Source organism: Hyperolius riggenbachi, chromosome 6 (assembly GCF_040937935.1).
Source record: "Hyperolius riggenbachi isolate aHypRig1 chromosome 6, aHypRig1.pri, whole genome shotgun sequence".
Taxonomy (NCBI): domain Eukaryota; kingdom Metazoa; phylum Chordata; class Amphibia; order Anura; family Hyperoliidae; genus Hyperolius; species Hyperolius riggenbachi.
The window spans coordinates 23599382-23627078 of NC_090651.1; the positions used below are offsets into that span (position 1 = coordinate 23599382).

General features: G+C 45.6%; 2 protein-coding genes across 4 annotated transcripts in view; one reads left to right on the forward strand and one right to left on the reverse strand.

The window, feature by feature from the left end:
* CIMAP2 (ciliary microtubule associated protein 2) overlaps positions 1-2745 on the forward strand; it is a 33425-nt gene extending 30680 nt beyond the window's left edge. The window contains exon 10 of the mRNA XM_068239024.1: positions 2471-2745. Within this exon, the coding sequence (XP_068095125.1) occupies positions 2471-2546 (76 nt within the window). The 3' untranslated portion in view covers positions 2547-2745. The remainder of the gene's footprint in view (positions 1-2470) is intronic.
* Positions 2746-3844: 1099 nt separating this feature from the next.
* Positions 3845-27697, reverse strand: part of DHCR24 (24-dehydrocholesterol reductase) — a 32493-nt gene continuing 8640 nt past the window's right edge. For all 3 annotated transcript variants that reach the window (XM_068239022.1, XM_068239021.1, XM_068239023.1), the window contains exons 4-10: positions 21240-21345; positions 18298-18416; positions 17932-18195; positions 13427-13570; positions 10679-10876; positions 5915-6093; positions 3845-4618 (exon numbers count right to left, since the gene is read on the reverse strand). In XM_068239022.1, the coding sequence (XP_068095123.1) occupies positions 4465-4618; positions 5915-6093; positions 10679-10876; positions 13427-13570; positions 17932-18195; positions 18298-18416; positions 21240-21345 (1164 nt within the window). In that variant the 3' untranslated portion in view covers positions 3845-4464. The remainder of the gene's footprint in view (positions 4619-5914; positions 6094-10678; positions 10877-13426; positions 13571-17931; positions 18196-18297; positions 18417-21239; positions 21346-27697) is intronic.

The window sequence follows — 27697 nt, forward strand, 5'->3', positions numbered from 1 at the left end:
TAAAATAAATTTTACTGATAAGATGTAAAAATATCACCGAGGAGAAAACTTGGGAGAAAAAATTGGACCTGGCCCAATGAGGGGTACATTAACTATAAGCTATGACTCAGGGAGGTACTCTTTAAAGAGACACTGAAGCAAAAAGAAAAAAATATGATATAGTGAATTGGTTGTGTACTATGAATAGTTACTAGAAGATTAGCAGCAAAGAAAATATTCTCATATTTTTATTTTCAGGTATATAGTGTTTTTTCTAACAGTGCATCATTCTATAATATGTGCAGATTACACAACACTCAGCATTCAAAATGATTCTTTCAGAGCAGTCTGTGAACTAATGACCTCTCCTTTGGCAGAGAAAAAGTAAATAGTTCAGGAAAAGTTGAGATAATAAAAGTCAGATAACAGCCCTCTCCACGACTTTGAAAGTCGTAGAGCTTAATGGCGTTTTTGCATAGAGATAACAACTGGAGTTTCTTAACTCTTCCTGTACTGGAAACAATTAGACTGATGTATCTGATCTTAATGTTTTATTTCTTAGCTGTACTACACATACAAATCATAATATCATCATTTTTTTTTCGCTTCAGTGTCTCTGGGCCAGTGCACACCAAAAACCTCTAGCAGACCTGCTAACGCTAGATGTTTTTGAAGCAGATTTCAGAGCGATTCTAGGCATGTTTAGAGAGGTTTGCTAAACATGCCTAGTGTTTTTTGGAGCGTTTTTGTGCAGCAGATTTCATGTATTGTTACAGTAAAGCTGTTACTGAACAGCTTCTATAACAAAAACGCATTTTATTTTAATAATAATAAAAAAAACAAAACCCTAAACCCCACTTGTGCTGCACGGCTCCAGAAGTACCATAGTCCACTCTTATGGAATTCTGCTGCTGCTCTGGCGATTGCGACAGCACATTATCCCTTGGCTCAGCAAGCTGCGGTCAATGTATGTTCTTCTCTGTCTCAGTAGTCGGGAAGGCATTGCGTGAGAGGAAGAATTTGCCATACATGGAAATCTCTGCTCACCCAGAAGAGGACCTGTCATATCACAAGTCAAAGGTGCTTGTGACTGATCAATTAGTTGCTAGCTTTGTTACTTAATCAGTTACCAACTAATGGCCAACACCTTTTATTTGCTAACCCTTACTTCCTTATTACAGGTGAGCAGAGTTTTGCCTATTTGTACAAAACTGTTGAAAATCCTTTTTCCTGTACAGTAATTATGTTACAGAGCTGGATTAATATTTTTCCTGCCCTTCACGCTAACTTCCTGCTGCTACCCCAAGCTTACCATGTACTTTGCTCACTGCACTGGTTACTTGTATAATGGAGAATTCTCTTCAAGTTTGGACTGTTGATTCAAATCCATACACAATTTGAGCCCTGGATACATGAAGGACTTGCTGAAACTGTACCCCATCTCTCACAACCTCAGATCAGCAGGATCTATAAACGTGGTCACTCCCAGAGTGCAACTCAAAACATTTGGAGCTAGAGCTTTCTGTCATGCGGCCCCTACGCTATGGAATTCCCTACCACACCCAATAAAGACAGCCCCATCCCTGGAGTTATTCAAATCCAGACTGCAAAGCCACTTGTTTAGCCTGGCATTTCCAGACTTGTAGAATTCTACGTACCACGATTTACAAATCAACTAATTACCGGTCCGAGCCATGCTTATGCGGTTTAAGTCCTACGCGAGAAAAGTGCTTTAAAAATGTATGTTGTTGCTACAGCCTCCTCATGGGCAAAAGTATAAGTCATGACATCACACTGTGGGGGGGGGGGTTCACCACAATATCAGCCATACAGACCCCCCTGATGATCTATTTGAGAAAAGGAATAGATTTCTCATGGGAAAGGGATCGCCTAACGCAGATTGGCATCAGGTCTTGTAGGCAGAGATTGAGTTACTACGGAGCTTTGCTCGGTAAACAGCCTGCCAGCCATGATCGGAGCTGGCAGGCTGTTAGGAAACAAAACCGCGTCTTTTTTTCATTTGTACAGCACTGCGATCTAATGCAGCGCTGTACAGGGGACAGCTTTGTCACTTGGCTGTCCCAAGGAGTGGCTCACAATCTTATCCCTCTCATAGGCCGACGCCTATGAAAGGCGATCATATTGGTTGGATCTCGGGGCGAGGGAGGGAAGGTGGGGAGGGAGGGAATTAAAGAAAGATAACTTTTCCTATTAAAAAATACAAACAATAAAATTGATTAAAAAAAATACATGTTGCAGCAGCAATCAGATCCCACCAACAGAAAGCTCTGTTGGTGGGAAGAAAAGGGAGTAAAATTCATTTGGGTGCTAAGTTGTATGACCGCGCAATAAACCGTTAAAGCTGTGCAGTGCGGGATTGTAAAGTATTGCCTGGTCACTAGGGGGGTGTAAGCCTGTGGTCCTCAATTGGTTAAAGAATATTTCAGGATATAAACTTAGTTTTTGTTAATTCCCCGTTCTGTCCTTCCAGAGAGCGCATCCAGAAATCACACACCCCATTGCCTGCTGGGAACCGGACGTCTTCTGCCCCGCCTTCTACAGCGTAACAGAGGATCAGCTGATGATTGGTTGTGTTTGTGAAAAGTAGTCATGTGATCAGAGTGCAATGTGCAGTATTGTGTAGTTGGTACCGAGACAATCATTGGTTTTACCTCTCTTTGTTAAAGCATACTCCACCTGAAATAAATGCTAACTGCCTGCCATTAAAGCAGACATGAAGTGAAAATAAACTTGTGAGATGATTAATTGTATGTGTTGTACTGAAGGTAAATAGAACATAGAATGGAATCTTATATTTTCAGTTTAGAGCCCGTTTCCACTAGTGCCGAATTCAGTACAGATCTGCAGCGGTTCCCTGCAGGTGGGAGAGGCGGAGAAACGCTGTCTTTTTAACTGCTTTGCCATCCAGACTGCACTGCGATGTGCATGGCACGGCTTAGCGATTCAGTCTGGGTCTTCGTGTCACAATGGGAACCGCAGCAGAGTTGAAAACGGATCCGGCTCCAAGTGGAAATAAGCCCTAAGGGTGTCCATACATCTAGTGATTCTGCCAGCCAATCGACCAAGAGACAGACCTCTCTCTGAACGTAGACATCTGTGTCTGCCATAAACCACTGGCCGATTCCCGATTTGATTATAGCATGAAATCTTCCTTGTGACGCCGCCACGCCCACCCTGGCCACTGCACGGGCACCGGGGGGAACATAAAACATGGGGGGGGGGCACGACAGTGGCCAGGGGTTTCTGTCGTGTTAATTTGCAATTATCAAGTAATCTCTGGGCACCTTGGGGGTTTCATTTTTAGACTGGATACTAAACAGCAGCTGTGATAAATCTGCTCGGAGCTGAAAAATAAACAAAAGTAATGGCCCGTTCAACTTTTTAGTTATAAAACCTTATGCTGGGAATACACCATTAGATTTTGTGTTAAATAGACGGTTCGATGGATAATTTCCGACATGTTCGATCTTATTTTCCATCATTTTTCTGATCGATTTTGATAGAAGTGAATGGATAAGAAAAACGATTGGAAAATCGTCTGAAAATCTCATGTTGTATTCCCAGCATTAGCAGCAGCCTTTTCTGAGACAGATAAAACACTTTTTGGCTTCTATTTACATGTCAGGACAGACCACTAAATTCGACAAATCATTGTAATTGATAACATTTGCTGTACAGGAAAGCAGAAAGGAACATCAATTTCAAAGTAGGCCCTAGTACTACATGTACCCTTTAGTATGTTGTCCCAATTCCAAGTGGAGTACAACTTGCATCCACTTTGCATGTAGCAGGCCCTGGCAGCATCTCACGGACTCTAATCATACGATAGGAACAATAACAAGTATGAAGTGTAACACAAAAGATATTTAATTAAAGCATTAAACTTAGTTGGCGCTTCTCCAGATATACAAAAAATGGCCGTCATTTGGCTTTCATTTCCATAAAACCTTACAGTCAGGCTTTTAAAGTGCCACAGACCTCATATTCAAGACAAACGTTCCACCACCTTCCAGTGAGTTATTAGTGCTGTTATGTGCCCTGTAGCATTGTACCGGAGGGTAGCTGGTTCCACAAGGACCTCCCTCAGCTCCTGTGTCTGGGGATTTAAAGCAGAACCCCGACTGTAGCTAATGAAGAAGTCACGGTGCTGTTTGTGCTGAAGCTTAAGGGGGGCTCAGAAGAATTTAGGGGAGGACTTATAAACTGCACAGTGTGGAGACCAGGAGGGATTGGTGGATCTTCACCCGCTGCTGTGCAGGAGGCTTTCGGACCGTCCGATGCCTGGTATATATACCGAATATTACACTCAGAACCGTTACTGAGAGTCCGGCTGCTCAATAACCCCGGCACGGCTGGCGGCTGTAGTAGAACGATGTCAGGAAACGCAACATTGCAGATTACTGGGAACAAAACAGTGGTCCGATTTACAATCATGTCGCACACAAATAACACTCTGGTCTTCGCTTAGTGGCGGGCCGCTTTGCAGATCTTGTCGTAAACCTCCGGGAAGGCGTTCTTGCAGTTTAGTTGATCGCGCAGCTTTTGGTACAGAGATCCGTCGAACATCTCCCAGAATTCCTGGCGGCTCATGTAACAGTCTGCGTACAGCATCTGGAAGCTGGAAGAGAGGAGAGGGCGTGAGAAGAGCGCGACCGGGGAAAGGTCAGACATATGTAATTGAGGCTTTGAATTCGCACTTGTACAAGCAAAAAAACAATGCAAATATATGCTTTTCTGTGTTGCAATTTTTCGTTGCCTTTTGTGTGTTTCTGAATTGGAGAGCGATCTACTGCCTGCCCACACACTGAAGACAGATTTCCAATAGATTGCTGTATGAAATCTAATGGAAATTGCCCAAGCGCCGTCACCTCCTGGGCTGCCCCCACCCCATGTCATTTGTACGCCCTGGGCCTGTGGTGAATGTTGCAGACTCACCTGTCAGCTCAGCTCCTTGCCTCCTCTGGTGTCATTTTGAACTGCCACCGCAGGCGCCTGTGCCCCATGACACACCCGCATGTACTGACAATACTTGCAAGCGGCAGTGGTACGGGCGCCTGCGGCAGAAATTCAAAATGACGCTGGGCACAGGAGGCGGTAAGGGGGCGCGCCGGCGAGAAAATTAGACTGCAACACTCATTACAGGGCACATACACTTGGGGGGACACTGGCCTGTCATCTGGAAATTGAACGCTATTACCGCCATGCACGCAATAAAGACCTTTCAACAGAGATTTTTCCAACATGCCGGATCGATTGCTTCGCCATGCTATGGCATTGATCTCTGCAAAGAATGCACATCAAAACCCAGAGTGCACATCAGAACCTTTGGAGCCAGAGCTTTCTGTCATGCTGTCCTTACCCTTTGGAATTCCCTACCACAGTCAGTAAAGACAACCCTATCCCTTAAAGTATTCAAATCCAGACTAAAAAGCCACCTGTTTAGCCTGGCATTTGCTGACAAATTGAATTCTTCCTCTGTACCACAATTTACCCACAATTTACCAATCACTGGTCTGAACCATAATTATGTGCTTTGAGTCCTGCGGGAAGAAAAGCGCTTTACAAATGTTTGTTGTTGTAGTAGTGTATGGGCGCCCTTAGCCCTATTCACAAGGTAGTTGTGTAAATGCGCTGAGGGGAGATATCACACTTCCAGGGGATAAGAACTCTTACAGGTGAAGCTAGAAGGGCGAACGTCCAACCTGTTCCAGACCAGGAAATAGGGTCAGCCATTACAGGGATAATACAGGTAGCGGGTAGGTAGAATAAGAACTACTTCTTATAATAATGGTTATCACACTTCACTATGGCCACACTGAGATTGGCACTGTTCAGTTTATATGAGGAGTCATTAGCATGTTCCCCTGTATGTCCTCCATGACGTCTCACCAGTGATTTTCTGCGTATGACTTACCCGTCGACATCTCTGACAAACTTCTCCAAGTGGCGCATAGAAGCTTTGGCGTTGAAGTGTTTGGTCTTTGGCTCCCCATAGGCTCCAATGTCTACATAAAGCTCCGCCTCTTTCCCTCTGGGATGTACCATTCCCGGCTGACTGGGGAGTATGAAGGGGCAGAGCCATAGCGGGTACACCTGCAACACAAAGGTCATCGCTCACAATGTAGCAGACATGGGTATATCCTCACTTCACATATATAACCAGGTTCAGAGGAAACCAAGAGGTGCCTAAACTCTGAAGAGTAAAACTATCCCCTCCAGGACATCAACATACATTGCACTGATTGTAACCCTGTTTTTTAAAGGATACCTGAGGTGAAAATAAACGAATGAAATAAAGGATTGTATCTATTTTCCTTCTCCTAAAAATTACTTTTTAAGATATTCCAGTGTGTTATTTTTATGTTTAAATCTACTTTTTAAGTTTGAACTGTTTGTTTTTGCTCAATGACACATACATTGAACTATTAAACCGTTTATCTCTTTCCTGCCTTCAGAATCAATTTTCTGCAAGGAAAGTGTTTTATAGTTGGAATTTCTTATCAGTGAGGGTCACACTGTAGTTACTTCCTGTCTGAGTCAGGACTGAGTCAGCCACTTCCATACCTGATATTTAACTCTTTCAGACAGAAAAAGAAAGGAACACAGCATAGTTATTTGTGTGCTAGGCACTGTACATACACATGTCTATTTCATCATGTCACATGTCACCTTGGGTATCCTTTAAAAACTACACGCCATTGCCAGCTAGGTTTGTATTGTGTTTATTAAATGCTGTCCCCAAGTCCACATTAGTCAGTCAATGAGGTGCAAATAAATATAAGATGATTGAGAATTATGCTAATCATTACGAAAATCTATTGTAACATGGACCAATCAAATCTTGCAGTGATAGTGTTTGATTGGTCCACTTTCAAGCTGCATATATTTTGAGTAATATTTGCATATTTCTGTAACAAATTATTATTTGCATATTTCAAGTAAAGTAGAAAGTCAGCACTGAGCCAAAACTTTGGCCTCAATTCACTAAGCTTATCTCCTGTCTTTAATAACGTTTCTAGAGTGATCACCATGGTGATGAGGCATGTAGTATTCAGGAAACATTTTACCTCAGGCAAACCTAAAGTTACCTCTTCAATCCTTAAAATAACTCCAGAATTCTACAGTTAAAGGCCTCAATTCACTAAGCTTATCTCCTGTCTTTAATAACTCTTCTAGAGTTGTTACCATGGTGATAAGGCATGTAGTATTCAGGAAACATTTTACCTCAGGCAAACCTAAAGTTAACTCTTCTGTCTTTAAGTTAACTCTTCAATCCTTAAAATAACTCCAGAGTGAAAGACAGGCTGTTAATTAACTGCGTGTGAAAATAACTACAGAGGAGGTAACTTAAGGAATGAAGAGATAAGATAACTCTCTCACGGTTTGGAGGTAAGTTTTCTCTTGCCTTATCTCCAGCATGATCTTAGTGAATTGAGGCCAAATACTAAACGCCTTTTAGATATCGGAGCCAAAGAAACATGGGGACACAAAAATGCCTATAGATGTCCACTGCTGGCGGAAGTAGTCTTGTACTAAAATGCCTTTAGACATCTGTGGTGTATGGATGCAAAAACACATTTTTAAAGAGGAGCTGTCAGCCATACGATCTCAGAAAAAAAACAACACATATATATGTAGATAAATACTTGCTCTACTTACATAACATATGTATGGCACTGTCCACATTTTGATGTTAAGTAATTTTTTTACGTTAAAAAAAGAGAAAATCTTTCTTAGTAGTGATGGGTCGTTCGCGAACGAGCCGGCTCTTTGCTGCGAACAACAAGAGCCGGTTCTCAGTTTTGAAGGAGCCGATGCCTCAGCCGCCCCACACAGCTCTGATTTGCTGTGTAAAAAAGGGCACTGAGGCATGCTGGGAGATGTAGTCCTCTTGCAGCTTGTAGGCGTGTATGGGGCGGAGCAGAGCAGTAGCAGGAGGGATTGCCCAAGTCAGAGAAACAGTCTGGAGTTGTCATGGAGAAGGGGCGGGGCTTTTACTCCAATTCTGAGTGGTGTCTAGTGATATTTAATGAAGAAACGATCCAGAGCCGTAAGAGCCGGCCCTTTAATGGGAGCCGATTCAGAAGAGCCGATTCTCGGAGAAGAGCCGGAATTCCTATCACTACTTCTTAGCATTTCCCATTTTAACTGTGGCTATTTTGAAGGCGATCCTGATGTCATTTCCTCCCTTACTCTGCCTGATTGTGTATGCATTGCCCACCGTCCACTATAGACAGTGCATTGTCTCAGCATGAGAAATATTGCCCAATCAGTGAGGAACAGAGGTGTGGGAGGGGAAAACAGGAGGGAAAGAGACTTCATCCAATCAGGCTGCATTAGTTAAAGAGGAACTTCAGCCTAAACAAATATACTGTCATTAAGTTACATTAGTTATGTTAATTAAAATAGATAGGTAATATAATCTCTTACCCACCCTGTTTTAAAAGAACAGGCAAATGTTTGAATTCATGATGGCAGCCATCTTTTTGGTTGAAAGGAGGTGACAGGGAGCATGATACACAGTTCCAACTGTCCTGTGTCCTGAGCACCTCTCCCAGTTGCTAGGCAACGTGAATAACAACATAGGAAATCCCATCATGCTCTGCACAGCATCAGGGAAAAAAAGCCTGGGCAGTTTTCTTTGATGGGTGGAGCTTAGCTAAAAATGCAGCTAAAAATGATGCTTTGGTAAGAAAAACAAAGTTCTGATGCTGTGAAACTGTTAAAGAAACACCAAGCCATTTCAGTTCTGCTGAGTAGATTTTTAGTCCGGAGGTTCACTTTAAGTCTGAGGGGAAAGTAGAGAAGCAAAAAGGACAACCCAGCATGCCCTGCAACTTCCTTTGTGCGTACCAACATTTGTGTGTACCAAATAAGAATCAGGTAAACTGGGGAATGATCATTTATCAACAAGAAAAGTCCTAGAGATTTTAACTTTTGGATTGCCTGGTTAGCATCCCTATTACTTGTTTACCAGATAAAAATAAAGAATAGATTTTTTATTTTATGCCCGACAGTTGCACTTTAAAGAGAACCCGAGGTGTGTTTAAAGAATGTTATCTGCATACAAAGGCTGGATCTGCCTATACAGCCCAGCCTCTGTTGCTATCCCAAACCCCACTAAGGTCCCCCTGCACTCTGCAATCCCTCATAAATCACAGCCATGCTGTGAGGCTGTGTTTAAATCTGTAGTGTCTGTCTCAGCTGCTCCCCCGCCTCCTGCATAGCTCCGGTCCCTGCCCCCGTCCCTTCCCTCCAATCAGCAGGGAGGTAAGGGATGCAGGCGGGGACTGGAGTTCTGCAGGAGGCGGGGAGAGCAGCAGACTGACACTATAGAGATAAACACAGCCAGCTCTGACAAGCTGTTTGTCAGCAGCGTGGCTGTGATTTATGAGGGATTGCAGAGTGCAGGGGGACCTTAGGGGGGTTTGGGATAGCAACAGAGGCTGAGCTGTATAGGCAGATCCAGCCTCTGTATGCAGATAATATTCTTCAAACCCACCTCGGGTTCTATTTAAAGTGTACTTGAGATAAAAAAAAAAAAAAAACAGCTATATAATCCAAAGGCTCTTCAGGCCGCAACGGGAAAAAAGGGCGCAGGAGCCCTTGCAGGAAAAATGATGAGCCTGCGCAGTGCTTGTCGGGGGAGCCTTCAGGGGAGCCAGCGCTGGATCCCCAAGGCTAAAGAGGGCGGGGAAAGCCTCATTAGGATCCTGTGGTTTCCATCTCCTGAGGTAAGTACCCCTTCGGAGCTGTTTTTTGGGATTTTTTGTTACAGGTGTACTTTAAAGAGTAACTGTTAGGCATTATATGTGAAATACATTTTCTATATTAGTCTATTACATAGACAAAAAGGATGCTAAAAAGAAAATGCAACTAGTTAAAATCCTTCTTACTTTTTTTTCTAGGAGGTTTTTCTCTCCCCATGCCTGCAGGACGCAAGCCGCAGAACAGAAATGACAGGCAGGCTGATTGGCTAAAGCCTCTGTCAATCACCTCTCTGCTCTGTGATTGGCCGCCTGCTCTCCCCTTGTCTGCGGCGTTTGTAGCCGCTGTAAGAGCGCACGGAGGGGGGCCAGAGGCTATCTCCTGTCACTGTCCTCTGCCCCCCTCCTCCAGTGTGATGTGCGCGCCCCCCCTTCTGCCGCCCGCCGCCGCCGCATTATCCTTCATCCCCGCACAGATCTTTGGGGAAGGATAAAGGCAGCGCACAGACTCCAGAAATAATGTTCCCAGGCGCTGCAGTTCCCCCCATACTCTCTGCACTGCCGCCGGTGGTAGTGCAGAGAGTATAGGGGGGAACTGCAGCGCTTGGATCTATTGTTAGGTGAGTCTTTGCCAGCTGCATTTTTCCTCCCCGCTGTGCTGAGAATAAGTGCGGGGAGGAGGGGAGTGCGGGGGGGGGGGGGGGAAGGATATACCCGAAGGAAGCAAGATGGCCCCTGCCATGAAGAGAATGACCCCATATTTCTAATATAAAATGATATGGAAGGAACCCGAGGAGAGTGCAATACATCTGTTATGTAAGTAGAGGAAGTATGTATCTACTTACATATGTGTTTTCTTTGGGGGGCATATTATTGCTAATAGTTCCTCTTTAACATTTTCCCTCATGTAGATTCATTCTGAAAAAATGCACAGTGTTGCCCAGGAAGCCCCCCGTTCTGCAGCCACTCACCCTGATCTCCTTGTGGAAGGCCTCTATGGACTGCTGCAGACACCTCATGGGCACCAGCATGTCCTGCACCACATGGTGCTGCTCATACAACCTGCGGATGGTCTCCCCTTGGGTGAGCTTCAGCAGGGAGATCTTGGGGGGAACCATCCAGCCGAACAGGTACCGGAACACAGGGTGATTTCCAAACGGAATAATGTCCTAAAGCAAGAAACAAGAACAATACAACTTACTATAAATGATCGTTTCAGCTGACAATATGATCACGTGTATTTCTGGCGTGAGGAATGTTTCACGGCTAAAGTCTACAATATCATGACGGGTTCTACTGAAAGGGGTTATCCCAGAATATCTGTTGCCTTGTAACTAAGGGCTGTAAGCACAAAAAAGTCAGAATGGTCGACACACAATGCTACCAGGAACCATACACAGAGGATTGTTCAGTCCAGGATCGAGCACATCAGCAATGCAATACATAAAATTGTTACCAGATAGGAGAGCCGGCAGCGATTCCACCATTTTATAAGACTTTATTTTCAGTCCTCAAGATACCAAGACATTACAGATACCGGGGAAGAAGAAAGACGAGCTGACAACCGTTTCATTGTTGTTCACGGCTTCGTCGGGTAACTACTGGCCTCTGACAAAGCGAGGAACACCCATGAAATGGCTGTGAGGCCGATCTTTCTTCATAATCAATTACAAGGATAAAAAAATAAATTAAAAAAATGGTCAGGAAACCAGCAAATTAGCAATAAACTTTCTTCCTTTTAAAATTCAAAAAGTTTACAAGATTCCTCAATCCATAAATTCATCCATAGACATATTAAATTCAATACAAGTGGGGAATACACGTTTAAAGTGTACCAGAGACCAAATAATAGAAAGAATTGATACTTACCCGGGGTTGGTGAACGGCAGACCGTAGGAGGACGGCGTAGGACTCAGACGAGCTTATGGAGCTGGAGGAAGCTGCGGGAGAGTATTGGTTCTTTCTATTATTTGGTCTCTGGTGGCTAACACTGCTACTGCCTATAGAGCGCACCCCTAGTGGCTGCAGCTCTGGCCTAACACTGCTAATGCCTATAGAGCGCTCCCTAGTGGCTGCAGCTCTAGCCTAACACTGCTACTGCCTATAGAGCGCACCCTAGTGGCTGCAGCTCTGGCCTAACACTGCTACTGCCTATAGAGGGCGCCCTAGGGGCTGCAGCTTTGTCGCTTTGAGTCCGAAAGGAGAAAAGCGCAATATAAATGTTATTTGTCTTGTCTCTGGTACACTTTAAGGGCTTGTACACACCCAGGGCATTTTGCGCTTTTTTTGAGTGTCTGCGATTTTTAAAAATGCCCTGAAATTGCTAGTGCAATGAATCGTTATGGGATAGTTCATATCAGCGTGTTGCGTCCACTTTTCGCTCATCAAAGCGCTGCATGTAGTTTTCAGGGCGATTTTGCTACAAATGTATAGGAAAACACGAAACGTTCACAAATCTTTTTTTTTTCCATCCGGCGATTGCGTTTGTGTTTTTAAGAATAAATACTTTGTAGGGAAGCATGGACATTACCTTGCACATTCAGTTGTAACTGACAGCTGCTGATATGTAACTGACAGCAACTGGTATATTTCAGTTCTGACAAAATATTGTCAGAACTGGAAGGGATCATTGTTAGAAGAAAATGGTGAGCTTCTGAGAGGAACTGACGGTGAGGTTAGTATGTAATATTTATTTGCAGCTACGTCATGTGTTTATTTTAAATAATTTTATTCACTTCAGGTTCTCTTTAAAGGACCACTATCGTGAAAAAGTAGGCAGTTAAAATCTAATTTTTTTTTGCGATGGTGGTCCTTTAATGCTGCCAGGGAAAGCCACAGGCTACTTCCACAACCCGCAAGAGAGAGTGCAAGATAGAAGGCAAGCGCCGAATCCGGGGTTGGGATTTTTACATTTAAATGAGTTGATAAAAAGTGAGTGCATTTATTCCATGCGCGGGTTACAACCCGAGGCACACTCTGTCCCTTTCTTCATTCCATATCCAGGGAGTTGTTGCCGGCTCCTTCACTGAATAAAACAGAGGGAGGATTTCACTGAGCCTGCTTTAGTGTATGTATGGAGACCAGAAACTGACGCAGACTCGCCAGCAGTTTTGATATCCATATAACATCTTGCTTTCACAAGCTTGAGCCACTAACTAACTTTACTAGCTGAGGAGTCTAACGTGGCCGACCTTAGGGGGTGCTGTGTAATCCATCTCCCACTCCGAGGGGTTATACTTATCATGCGATTTCTGAAATGACATTTAAACGGATCCAAGCAGCCTACAGTTTGTCCTGGTTTTTAATAGCTGTAGGTGCTGCCATTTTCTCCCCTCCCCTTCCCTCTGCCCTTGTTTATCCAGGAGAAGGTAAGAATGTAACGAAGTGTGAATCTCTAAACTGTTTTGAAGTACAGTGTCCTATCTCTCCCCCCCCCCCGCTGATGAAAGCCTTTGTTTGCTCACTGCTACTGCTAATTACAGCAGTCCTTATCTGCCTGCTATTTCTGCGGAGAGAAGACCTCAGAAGTAGGGCAATAAAAAGCCTCTAACAAACATTTAAATGTAAAAAGAAGAGGTAGAATTGATTTTTTAGTAATAAGCCACATTGTTAGCATACATTTTTAATGTGCCATTGGGATGCCCTGGGGGATAAAAGTGGTGCATGGTTCACTTTAGGTTTGCGCTGGAGATGCTATTTTTGCTGTACATATAACCCACCTGCAGCTCCCAGAATATGCTGCGAGTGTGCCTGTGATAGTAATGCCTCAGCGGGATGTATTCCGTGCCGCTCCTGTTACTCTTCAGGTAGGATTCCACGTGGCGGAAGAACCAGGGTTTCCAGTAATTCCCAATGCTGTTCAACTTTCAAAAGAAAATATTTACAAGGGACACATATATTAGAACATGAGAGAAACGCAAACAGGAAAGTCAGAAGTAGAAGAAAATGATTACAATATGACAAATGCAGAACTCTTAACCCTTTCAAATCTAATTTCTGGATCCCCCCCCCCCCCCCCCCAGCACTTACATGGAACCTAAGACAAGAAATCTCAGGTTCCATACTCACCTGGGGCTTGCTCTAGTCCCCTTTGGGCCACTTGGTCCCTCGCTGTCTCCATGGGCCGCCCCTGTCCCCCGCTGGACGGCCCGTTATTCTGGCCAAATTGTGCTTCATCACACATGCGCGGCATTGCATACCCCCGTAACAACTACTGCAAAGGCGCATAACGCTTCCAGCTTTTGAAGCGTGCATGGCCGGGCATGCTTGGAGAAGTGTAACTCGCCCAGAACACCTGGCGGGGGACAGGAGTGGCCTGGGTAGACGGCAAGGGACCAAGCGGCTTCAAAGGGGCTGGAGAAAGCCCCAGGCGAATATAACACCCAATGTAGTTCATCTCAGGTGCACGGAGGAAGAGAGGGGGTCAGTTTTGGGGGAGGGGGACCTTGGGTGATCCAAAGAGTGGTAAATTGTGTGGATCTGGAAGGAGATCTACTTTTTCACAGTTGAGCAAGGAGCTCATTCATGCCCTCATCATTTCCCACCTTGATTACTGCAACTCCCTTCTGTCTGGCCTCCCTTTGAGCCGCATTGTCCCCCCTTCAATCAGTTATGAATGCGGCTGCCAGACTTATCCATTCTTCTCACAGCTCCGCATCCACATTCCCCTGTGTAAATCCCTGCACTGGCTCCCTATCCAATTCAAGTTTCAAGATTGTATGCCTGGCCTATAAATTTGTGCACAAAACCTGCCCTACCTACATCTCGGAGCTTGTTCACAGGTATACACCAACGACCTTTGCCTCACCGCCCCATGCATTTCCCACTCCCAAGCGCGCCTGCAAGGTTTCTCAAGAGCCGCCCCTACTCTCTGCAACGCCCTTCCACCGCCCATCAGACTCGCCCTCTCCTCTAACACATTCAAGCAAGCCCTCAAACCCAACTCTTCATGATGGCCAACACACCCCCTACCACACAGCAACTTTCTACTGCCGGGGGCATGGCAGGGAACGTGGCGGTGCGCCCTGGGGTCGCGCCACAGCCCTAGCACCCGTTATTTAATGGGCAGGCTAAGTAGCTATTGTTATGTAACCTTGTAACGTTACATCTGCCATGCCATCCTTTGTACCACTATATGTATTAATTGTCCAGAGCTGCGTAATATGTTGTCGCTTGATAAATACAATAAATGATAATAATTAGGTAGAGGGGCTGGGCTGGCATCAGCTCGTGCCCTGTAACTCTGCCCCTTGCACACATTTCAGCATAATTTCGTAACTATACAGTGCAGCATGGTGCTGGAGGGGATCAAAGTGTCGGACTTTCTCCAACACTACAACCCACATAGGGTGAGGCCATGCTGGACTGATGGTATCCCTGGTAAATAGCTCAAAAACTATTTTAATCACATGGTGCAGCAGCGTTGGGTGAAGCTGGCGGTGATGACAGAGTCAGACTTAGTCCAACGCTTTGATCTGAAGAGGCTGACGGTATGCTGGATTTTATATGGCAACAGTGCCATCTAGTGGCAGCCATTGTTCTTACATCTGACTATGTCCGACATTGGATCTTTGGATCTATGCTGGAAAAGCCAAGTCTCTGACATATTCTCACATAGAACTGGAAAAGTTTAACAATTTGGGGACCAGCTGTCTAACCCCCCTTAAAAAGAGGAACTCCAGTGAAAATAGTATAATAAAAAAAAGTGCTTCATTTTTACAATAATTATGTATAAATGATTTAGTCAGTGTTTGCTCATTGTAAAGTCTTTTCTCTCCCCGATTTACATTCTAACATTTATTACATGGTGACATTTTTACTGTGGGCAGGTTATGTAGCTGCTCCTAGCTGTTTTGGCAGCTGGAGACAGCTGTAAACCGCTATTTCCTTTCTGTGAACCATGTTAAATTGTGGCAAACTGTCAAAAGTACCGCGGTCCTCAGAGCTTCTTGTGGTAGGGGTTTCACCACAATATCAGTCATACAGCGCCCCCTGATGGTATGTTTGTGAAAAGCAATAGATTTCTCATGTAAAAAGGAGGTATCAGCTACTGATTGGGATAAAGTTAAATTCTTGGTTGGAGTTTCTCTTTAAGGACCAGGCGATTTTGCATGCATTGGGGGGGGGGGGGGGGGGTCAGGCAGCCGGATACCCACTTTTGGCAGCTGGGCATGGTGTCCCCCTTGTATCCAGATGTCCCCCCTGTAGCCAGCTGCATTTACTCACATCCCAGGCTCCAGCTGTGGACCCCTCCTCTCCAGCTGACATCCCCGCTCGTACTAATGCTAAGTTTCGGGTCGCAGCTTGATGGCGTCATCAAGCCGGGACCTGGCACTTAAGTCAGAGCGAACGGGGATGCCGGCCAGAGTGGAGGGGAGTGCCGATCACCGGGGGAACGTTAGGAAGGTGAGTGGATCCTCTTCTCTCCCCCCCTAACGCCGCATCAGCAACAGGGATCACTACGATCCACCGGCGATTGTAGTGATAACGTGACCAGGAGCCATACGCTATGGCTTCTGATCACTGAGGGGAGATGTCGGCTGTCATATGACAGCTTAATCTCCTCTCTCGGGTGCGCACGTTCGCGTTGGGAGCGGAATCGGCGGGTGGTGTAAATCCTACGCCGCATCAGCCTAGTGCAGCTACAAGTGCGGCGTAGGATTTACTTGCGTCAGTCCGCAAAAGGTTAAGCGGGCCATACACTGTGGGATGTTTATCCAGTTGGGTAAACAATTAATACTGGATTGGAATGGTTTGGGGAAGATTGATAGTTTTATGACTTTGCATCACTTGATATTGATCGGAATGCTGCCACTGCTAACGCTACACCACCCTATGTAGTACAATGCTACCCTGATAGCCCACCTCGCCCCACATGCGGCATCCCTCACTCAAGTTACCATGGGGAGTTTAAATCCATGGTGGGGGCCTCATGCTAATTTAGTTGGAGGGAGTCCTGTGGGTTATGGCTGCACTCCGGCTCAAACTGACAATGTTTCAATCACACTGTCACTGGTGTGTGCTCCTCTGGATGGGAAGGAGTCTGGTGCCATTCTTTTTCTGCTTACAATGATGGACACTGGGAGCCTCTGGAGGGCCACATAAAATGGCAAGGAGGCCGCATTCGGCCCGCGGACCCTGTGTCTGACACCTGTGGTCTAATCTATTACAAACGTTGCATAATATATGCCTAGCTTTCTTCAGCTTCCACTGAGCAGTCCAACAGCTCGCATACGCAGTGCGGAGCCGACTGTCTTCGGTAGCATTTGAGGACACAAGTGGTTTTGAAGCCTTCCGAGGACCCCTGGAGATGGCAAATTTGAACGAGGGACAGCACTGGAATGAGGACACCAAGAGAGGACAGGGAAAGCTCTATGAGATCCAGAGTCTTCCCTCTTCACAGGGGAGTATCTGGCTTTTATATTTTTTATTTGCTTCATAGTTACATAGTTATTTGGGTTGAAAAAAGTACGTCCATCGAGTTCAACCAGAGAACAAAGTACAACACCAGCCGGCTCCCTCACATATCCCTGTTGATCCAGAGGAAGGCAAAAAACCCTTACAAGGCATGGTTCAATTAGCCCCAAAAGGGAAAAATTACTTCCCGACTCCAGATGGCAATCAGATAAAATCCCTGGATCAACATGGATGTCTTTCAACGCAAGGAAAGCATCTAAGCCCCCTTTAAATGCAGGTATAGAATTTGCCATAACTACTTCCTGTGGCAATGCATTCCACATCTTAATCACTCTTACTGTAAAGAACCCTTTCCTAAATACATGGCTAAAACGTTTTTCCTCCATGCGCAGATCATGTCCTCTAGTCCTTTGAAAAGGCCTAGGGAAAAAAAGCTCATCCGCCAAGCTTTTATATTGCCCTCTGATGTATTTATACATGTTAATTAGATCCCCTCTAAGGCATCTTTTCTCCAGACTAAAAAAACCCAGTTTATCTAACCTTTCTCTTGGTAAGCGAGACCTTCCGTCCCACGTATCAATTTTGTTGCTCGCCTCTGCACCTGCTCTAAAACTGCAATATCTTTCCTGTAATGTGGTGCCCAGAACTTAATTCCATATTCCAGATGTGGCCTTACTAGAGAGTTTCAGTATTGTCCTAAATACAATTACAACTTTATAATAAAGTTATAATATTTCTGACTCTGCCAGATTGCATAGTGTGTCTGCTCCCCTTCATCCAGGATACAATGGATCACTCGGTCACTTACCTGGCCTGGCTCGGCTTCGTCAGTGAGCACGCCTGTCATGATGACTGCCTCGTCTGCAGAGTAGGCCAAACCTTCCACAAAATAGTTCTCCTTTTTCTGGGACTCCCGAGAAAACCTCTCGCAGATCTTCTCCAGGCCCCGCACGGGGGTGTACTGCAGCTTCACATACTTCTTTGCCGGAACGATCCGGATCTCCGCCGCCACCAGGAACCCGAGAGTCCCGCATGACCACGGCACTGCATAGAAGAGGTCAGGGTTTTCTGTCTGAAAGAAACATCATTGTACGAGCAATCAGGATACAACGTCCAGGACACTGGGCAGGGGAATGCCTGAATAGGACGGTTGTGGAGTGGAGGCACAACTTACTGGGCTGCAGCGGACGAGACTCCCGTCAGCAAGCACAAGCTCATAGGCCAAGCAGATGTGCTGGAAGAGGCCAAAGTTGTGGGATGACGACTCTATTCCAGTGCCCATAATCAGACCACCTGCGGAACAAGAGGCATGATTCAGAATCTGCAATTCAGTCCATCATAAAGTGATATAATAGAAAGTAGTATTTGATCCCCCGCTGATTTTGCTTATTTGCCCTCTGACTAAGAAATGTCATGTCTATCATTGTAAGTGTATAGTAGCTATGACAGAATAACAAAAGAACCCTCAAAAAAACCTGTGCCCTAAAGTCAGAGCTTGATGTGCATTGTAAAGAGTTAAACAAGCATTTGATTCCCTAAAAACCCTTGTTGGCAATCACAGAGGTCAGACATTTCATGTAGTTGGCCACCAGGTTTGTACACAACTCAAGAGGGATTCCGGCCCACTTCTCTTTGCAGATCCTCTCAAAGCCTCTCCAAGGTTGTTCAGCAACTCGAACCTCCAGCTCCCTCCACAGATTTTCTATTGGATTTAGGTCTGGAGACTGGCTAGGCCACGCCAAGGCCTTCATGTGCTTCTTCATAACCCATTCCTTTGTTGCCTTGGCCGTATGTTTTGGGACATTGGGGACATTGTCATGCTGGAATATTCACAACCTATTTTCAATGCCCTTGCTGAGGGAAGGAGATTTGGCCCCGTCCACTGGCGTACGTATGAATTGGCTGCCGGGAAACTTGGGTGCAGGATACACCCGGTATATGGCTTATCCTGCTACTCCACAAGTTCCCAGCGGCATAAATACTACTCCCCTTCCACGTCCACATGGATGGTGGGGAATGATATAATTTGGTTTCCAGCTACTGCTGGAGGCCGAATTATAGTGTTTTAAGAGCAACTTCAGCTCTGTCTTCTGACGGTCTTGAAGTTACTCACAGCCGTAATTCCTATTACGGTCTATGGTGGGCCCGGCTGCACCCAAATCTCCTGCACTGTTATTACAGCACTCGCGTCCACTGTCCCTTCAACGAGATGAAGGTGTAATGTCCTCTTAGCAAAGAAAACCCCCGAAAAGCATCAAGTGTTCACCTCCATTTTTGTTAGTGAGCATAGTGTTTGGTCTTGGCCATTGTCGCTAGTTTGGAATCTGATTGGTTGATACTGTGGACATGTGTCTTTCATACAGGTTCTGTAACAAGCTGGTATTAGAAGCACTCCCTTACAGAGGCTGCTCCTGATCTCAGCCCGTTACCTGCATACAGTGAAGACACCTGGGGATCCTGAGACATTACTGATTGTTAGGATCAAATACTTATTTCACTCATTACAATGCACATTCAGGTCTGACTTTGGGGTACTGAGGGTTATTTTCTTATTCTGTCTCTCATAGCTACAATAACGCCACCATCACAATGACAGACTGGTCATTTCTTGAGCCTCGTACACACGCCTAACTTAAAGTGTACCTAAGATGTCACAATATAAAAGTTTTGAAACTTACCCGGGGCTTCCCCCAGTCCCATGAGCACTGATGCGTCCCTCGCCGTCCTCCCGCAGTCCTTCATTCAGCGGCAATCGGTCCCGATTATCTGGCTCAGCCACGCCAGTCGGCTCTTCTGTGCGATGGAGAAGCGTCGCATGCGCAGAAGAGCTGACTAGAGCAACTGGGCCAGATTAGCAGTACGGATTGCAGGTGAACGGAGGCCCTCGGAAGGACGGATCAGTGCTCATGGGGCTGGCGGATGCTATGGGTGAGTATAATATCTTTTTATTGTGACATCTCAGGTTTCCTTTGAAGGGGAACTACAGCGAAAAATTGTAAAATGTAAAATATATACAAACATATACAAATAAGAAGTACGTTTTTTTCCAGAGTAAAATGAGCCATAAATTACTTTTCTCCTATGTTGTGTTGCTGTCACTTACAGTAGGTAGTAGAAATCTGACAGAAGCGGCAGGTTTTGGACTAGTCCATCTCTTTATAGGTGATTCTCAGGGATATATTTATTTTCAAAAGCACTTAGTGAATGATGGCAGTTGCTCTGTCCAACTGCCAAAGTACTGTGTAGGGAGCAGGGAAGCTGGACAGCATCTTTGTATGAATCCTTTTAAGGGAATATCTTTATAAAGAATAAAAGCCTTGCTGAGAATCCCCTATGAAGAGATAGACTAGTCCAAAACCTGTCACTTATGTCAGATTTCTACTACCTACTGTAAGTGACAGCAACATAGGAGAAATGTAATTTATAGCTCATTTAACTCTGGAATAAACATACTTTTTATTTGTCTATGTTTGCACATATTTTAAATTTTACAATTTTTCGCTGTAATGCCCCTTTAAATGGGCTGAAGCAGCCGATAACGATCTCCTCAGCCGACAATCAGGTGTGTGTATGGCAGCTGGCATCCCCCAACCCATGAGCGATCCGCCAGGCAGATCTACTAAACCCCAGCAACGCCGATCCCATTGTTCGCACTGATCCCCCGCCCACCATGTGATGTCACACACGTGCCACTCGTCCGTCAGTCATCTCCTCCGCATAGCAACACAGCGAGTCATCAGCTGCACAGCGTGTGCAGCCCAGCGGAGCTGTACGGAGGTAGCTTCACAGCATGAACCGACTATGGCCCCTGGGAAATTACCCAGACTGCCCCTATGGAAGCAGCAGCCCTGTATTTCCCCATCCCGCCACACCCAGCTACTTTTTCCTGACGCCTGTCCGGAAAAGATCTCTGAGGAGAACACTGAGTTCAGATGGCTCAAAGTAAAATACGTCCAATACTAGTCGTATGATGGTGATGACAGAAACATTTCTATTGATGAACTTCATGATATTACCTATAATTCCAATCCCCATACAGTCCTCAGTCATATAATGGGGTTTTGATAAATATACCAATCAATTTGTACAGACTATAAACTATAGTTGTGTAATTACCAACAGTCAAGTCATCGAGCTCTGGCAGCACAGGAAGAGTCCAGCCAATAGAATTTAGCAGGGCGGTCACCTGACCCATGTTCACCAATGGCTCCACCCGCACAACCTACAGGTGTAAGAAAAGAAGAAACTGAAGAGAAGCGGAGCTCTAGGCCAAGCCCTAACATGTATGGATCAACAACATGTATGGGTCAACAACCAGCAGTAGCAAGTTATAGCGGGATTAAAATCAAAATAAGAATCCTATTAAAGTGAAAAAGTGCCCTTAAAATTGTTCATGAAAAAAACACAAGTTTGCTCGGCACTTAAAACGAGTTCTGGTAAATGGAAGTTGAGCATTCCCTGCAGCATAAGTTAGTTTATGGCCTGTACCCTCCTTTGGTACAAATGGGCTTTCGACTCCTATTGGATGTGCTCACAGCAAAAGGAGAGCCGGCTGGACCCGGTCATAGAACTCCAATGTAGAAACAAGAGGCTGGGCACTATTATTTTTTATTATTTATTTAGTGTTTTATAGCACCAACATCTTCTGCAGCACTATCCTATATAATAAAACCCCTATGACCCTGCATCCTCCTTCTTGTCACCGGCTGTGCGTCTGTGTTTTTTTTGTACTGCGCACGTGCGCAGTACAGACAGCCGTTGGGACAGGACGACAGGCCAGGGAGCCGGTTGAACGTGCGGCGGGCAGGTGCGCGCGGCACTGACCAAGAGACCTAGAGCCCGTTTTTAAACGGTCTTAGGTCAACTAGTCCTATCCTACCTAATAAAACCTAACTGTCGCTGCGTCCAGCAGCCAGCTGTCCCTGTGTCCCAGGTTTTTTGTTACTGCCCATGTGCGCAGTAACGGACAGCTGGGACCAGGGAGCTGGGAGGACGAGCGAGGTGGGCGGTTGTGGACGAGCGAGGTGGGCGGTTGCGGACGAGCGAGGTGGGCGGTTGCGGACGAGCGCGGCGGTGGCGTGTGCGCGCATGCGCACTGGCAGCTGCGGCCGCCGGAAAAAGACCTAGAGCCCGTTTTTAAACGGGCTTGGGTCTACTAGTCCTATATAATAAAACCCCTATATCCTTGCGTCCTCCTGTGTGTTCGTGCTTCCAGACCTGACAGTTTGCGGTCTGTGAACCTCATTGCATTGTGGGAAATAACAGCTTTTTCCAACTGCCAAGCAAGCAACATCTCCCGCTGTGAATAGACTTCGGACAGCAGTGGGGGATGGGCGAGCGGGACGCGTCTGCGCCTGCAATGGGTGTGTGGGGGGAAATCGGCTGAGCCTAGCGCCCGTTTTTTATGGGCGGGTCTTTTTTTACTAGTACAGACTATATTGTGTTGTCAATGAACTGTCCCTCAGAGGGGCTCACCATCTAGTCCCTACCATTATTATTATCGATTTATAAAGCCTCAACATATTTCATGGCGCTGTTCAAAGTAGGAAAACAATAAGAGGCACATAATGGTACAGAATGATGTCCTGGTATATCAAATATGGACACCGGTACAAAATACAGAAGTGGTAATTACATCGACAGATGGAACATGAGGAATAAAATGTATAAACAGAGTGTGCGCTATGAAGTGAATAACTAATTCCAAGATGCATAAGAATCAGAGAGCCCTTGCGAGATTACAATCTATATGTGTATGTATGTATCGTGTAGCGTATGTATCGTAGAGTAGGGCCAATTTAGGGAAAGCCATCTAAACTATCTGTATGCTTTTGGCATGTTGGAGGAAACCGGAGTGCCTGAGGGAAACCCACACGGAGACGGGGAGAACATCAGGGCTGTGGAATTGGTACGAAAATCACCAGACTCGGACTCCTAAAGGTAGCCATACACTAATCGATTTGCCATCAGATTCGACCAACAGATAGATCCCTCTCTGATTGAATCTGATCAGAGAGGGATCGTATGGCTGCCTTTACTGCAAACAGATTGTGAATCGATTTCAGCATGAAACCGTTCACAATCTGTGGAGCTGACGGCGCCCCCCCTTCCCATGATTAATTGAAAATGGAGAGCCACCCTCTATTCATTCAGTGCAACTTAATAATAAGGAGCCAGCAGATTAACTGCAAACTTCATACACAACAAAATGATTAGTCTGCTGTCTCATGCACGTATAAACATTTTATTTATTGCCTTGGCTGCATCTTGCTATGACACTGACATTTAAAAACAGACACAATTAAAATTACTACCTGGCCAGGAGTGCTATCAGTCATGTAACGGGGCCCAACCAGCTTGTTCCGTGTGGCGCGATCGCCCAGCCGCAGCCTATGCATAAAGCGTCACACCAAGACAGGTTAATAAGGCCCTCTACCACCACCGATACACCACACGCTGTGAATGGTTAGACTGTTAGAAGCAATTCCATACGCGGGGACTTTTTTTATAGACCTCAAAGCGGTTTCTTGGCGGCCGGTATGCGTTTAATTGGCTTTAGACGACTGAGCAGCTACTGGCATGCAAACATGATTGATCCAAGATGCACTGTGTGATTAGGTGAGCTGGAACATATTTCAAATCTGCAGAATGATGGCCGTGTGGCCTTTTGTACTTGCGCAATTGATGGTGAGCTCCAGCTCACATTACTGTGTGACCGACAGTGCACTGGGTCGTAACTGTTTATTCCACCAGACTGTGCGCATTCCCAAGCTTGATGTCTATCATGTGCCGCTATGGGATCCCAGCGTTGTTTATCGGAGTATGGCTCAGCGTGCCGGTGTTTCCTCGTGGTGAACCAGCGCGAGCACTCCGGCGGTAGCCACGCCTACCGACGCATTTCGCCCCGCCCACGGGGCTTTCTCAAGGTAGCCGCTCCGGGCTCCGGCTTCACTATACTTCCTGCCGGGGGAAGTTTAAACAGTAGAGAGCGCTCTACTGTTTAAACTTCCTGTCTGGACAGGAAGAAGTGAAGCCTGCTGGAGCCTAGCGGAGACGAAGCAGCGGTGACAGCGGGGACACGCGTCGGCGGAGCAGGTAATGTATTGCCGCTAGCGTCAGTCGTCGGGCATTCGAACGCAGCTATCGACACACTCCCGACCCGCCGACGATCGAGATCTTCTGCACGGACGGATCGACTGGAACGATCAATTTCGGACGGAAATTGATCGTTCTTTCAGCGTTTGCGCAACGATTTCACAGCAGATTTGATCACAGTGATCAAATCTGCTGTATATCGGCAGGAAAATCGTTTAGTGTATGGGCCCCTTTAAGGTGACCACTAACGGTCCAATTTCTAGCGAAAAATCGTTTGAGCGATCAGAAATTCTGATCGGAAGAAAAATCGTTCACTACACCATCAACGAACAAATCTTTGCTTCCTATCTATAACAACCAATCAAGAAAATCCAAATCTTGGTTTGACAAATATCCAATCGGACGACTATTTTTATAACTGTTCATAATCGATTGTGCCCATCAACTGAGAATATTTTCAACCAATACGATCAGAATTTCTGATCGCTCAAACGATTTTTCGCTAGAAATTCGATCATTAGTGGCCACCTTTATTTTCGTTTATGAAACCACCGACTCCGACTCCACAGCCCTGAAGAACATACAAACTCCCACACGCACACAGAGGTGGATGCAGATGTATGGCCTTTAGGAGACACACGCAAGTCTGTTTGCCTTACTGTCACGCTTAACTATTACTGGAAAAAATGCCTAACTCTGGAGAGTGTAATTGCATTTATTGAGAGATAAATACCAAACTAATATAGTTTGCCACTTCTCTAATCGTAATCACAACTGAATACAAGGATATGGATAAGATAAAAAATATCAGGAAACCAGCAATGAAGATAAGCTTATCTTTAAAGAGAACCAGAGAGGAGGACAGAAAAGATTTTATACATACCTGGGGCTTCCTCCAGCCCCATACGCACGGATCGCTCCCACGCCGCCCTCCTTCGCTGCCTGGATGCACCGGTACCGGGTCCCGTCATTGCCGCGAGTCGGCGGGCGGACGCGGCCAATTGTCCGCATCACAGGGGCTCCCTCCATGCACTTACGCTTGCCGCTGAGTACTGCGCAGCCGCATGCGTACGGGTATGGAGAGAGCCCCTATGATGCGGACAATCGGCCGCGTCCACAGGAAGTGACGGGCCCGGTACCGGCGGATCCAGGAAGCGGAAGACGGCGGCGTGGGAGCGATTCAGGCTTATGGGGCTGGAAGAAGCCCCAGGTATGTATAAAAGCGGTTTCAATTTTCAGGCTCCATTCCTCTCTGGTTCCCTTTAACATTCCATAAGTGCAAGAAAGGTACACAAGGTACAAAAAAAACTTAAATCAATAATAAATCAATAAATCCATCCATAGATATAGGCCTATTTAGAAATATTCAGTGCAATAGATTTTTAAGGCGACAATGTCGACTTGTTTCGGATCACAAGGATCCTTCTTCAGGCCTTTATAATGTACATCTAAAAAAAATAAAATACAAAAACTTTAGAAAAAATTGCCGCAAAAGCGGGAAAAAACTGCCACCGCTAAAACAGGACCAGAGAATATGGTGAAGAGACATAGAAAGAGCGCAGTAAATTCCGCCACTATGCGCCCAAATTTCCATTGTTTGCTGGTAATTGCGGCCTTTATAATAGGCGAGTATGGTAATGCCATTTTTTTCCATAAGGCCTCCTGCGCCCTTATTACCTGATTCGTTCAAGGTATTTGATATACTTCAATCTATTGCCTATTCACGCTCACATTCTCTGGTATCATCGATCTGCTCTCGGGTAATTCTGGTTTGGGCTGTTTCTTGCTCTTCTATTGCCGCTTTCTTTTTGTACTCTATGTCTCCTGACCATATTTCATGATCCTCTTTTAGCAGTGGCAGTTTGCTCACACTTTTGCTACAATTTTTTTCAAATGTTTTTGTATTTTATATGTATGTATGTTTTTAGATGTACATTATATTTATAAAGGCCTGAAGAAGGATCCTCGTGATCCGAAACAAGTTGACATTATTTCCTTAAAAATCTGTTGCAGTGAATATTTCTAAATAGGCCTATGTCTATGGACGGATTTATTGATTTAAGTTTGTTGAACTATCTGCATATTTTCCTGATATTTTTCATCTTATGCACACCTTTGTATTTAATTGCAACTCTGGATAGTGCCCAGCCCCTCGTTTTTTACAATAAAAATATATATATATATATAATCTGTTTTACACTGTAAATAAAGCACGAATACAGCCTAACTTCTACCGTTTTGATTCTCAAACTCCTTTATAAACTCGACGCCGAAAGCGAGCCTATATGCATTCTGGGGCATTTTTTTTCTATTTCAGAACCCTGAAAGATGGTGAAGACTGATGCTTTCTCTTGCAATTTTAATTTATGATCTGCAGCTGCCTCCATCTCTGCTAGCCCCGTTCACACTGCACGCGTTTCCAGCCGCGTTTTGGAAACGCGTGCAGGTTGCCGACACGCACCACATCAGACATTGCGTAGAGTGCAATGTCTGATGTTCACACTGCATGCGTTCCGGACCTGTGCGGTCCGGGAACGCATGCTGCACGCATTTTTTTGTAAAAACGCGTGGCTGTCCCATTCACTTTTCAGTGATGGGATCAGCCGCGCAACGCACACAAACGCGGATGGCGTGCGTTCGCATGCGTTGCGTTCCGCATGCGTGGCCATCCGCGTTTGTGATGTGAACGGGGCCTGAAAGTTTGTCGGATGATGCCAGAGACAGCTGGAGCTGCAGATCGTAAATTAAAACTCACAGAGGAAGCTCAGAGTCTTTGGCACCTCCTGGGCTGCAGGGATAGAAAAAAACTGTCCCAGAATGCACAGCGGCTCATTCTCTCCATGAGGTTTTAAAGGAGAGCGATACCTAGAAGTAAGGCTGGAATCATGCTGTATTTACAGTGTTAAACAGAATATTATATATATATTTTTATATGATTTTTTTCCTTTGATTTTTCCTTCTGCTTTAAGAGGGAGAATTCAGAATATCTTACAAATTATTTACATTTAATGAATACACAAGAGCATTAAATTGTGTTTTTATAAAACTTAAGGACCAGCCTATGCTGGTTCGATCTGTGCTGCGTGGGCTCTCCAGCCCACAGCACAGATCACTTTGAAGCCAGGGCGACCAGACTTCCCCGCTTTTTTCCCCACTAGGGGGATGTCCTGCTGGGGAGGTCTGATCGCCGCTGGCCATCTGCGGTTTGCGGGGGGGGGGGGGGCTCCTCAAAGCCCCCCTCCGCAGCCTATTTTCGCCCTCGCGCTCCTTACCTCCTTCTCCGTCTCTCTACGTAATGCGCAGGACGGAATTCCGTCCTGCGCCTCCTAGGATAGGCTTCCGCCTATCATAGGAGCACCGTATGATGTAAACAGCAGGGATTTCTTCCCTGCGTGTTTACATTTTGCCGGCGAGCCGCTATCGGCGGCTCTCCGGCTGTTCACGGAGACACCCTCCGTGAACTGACATGGAAAGGCCGC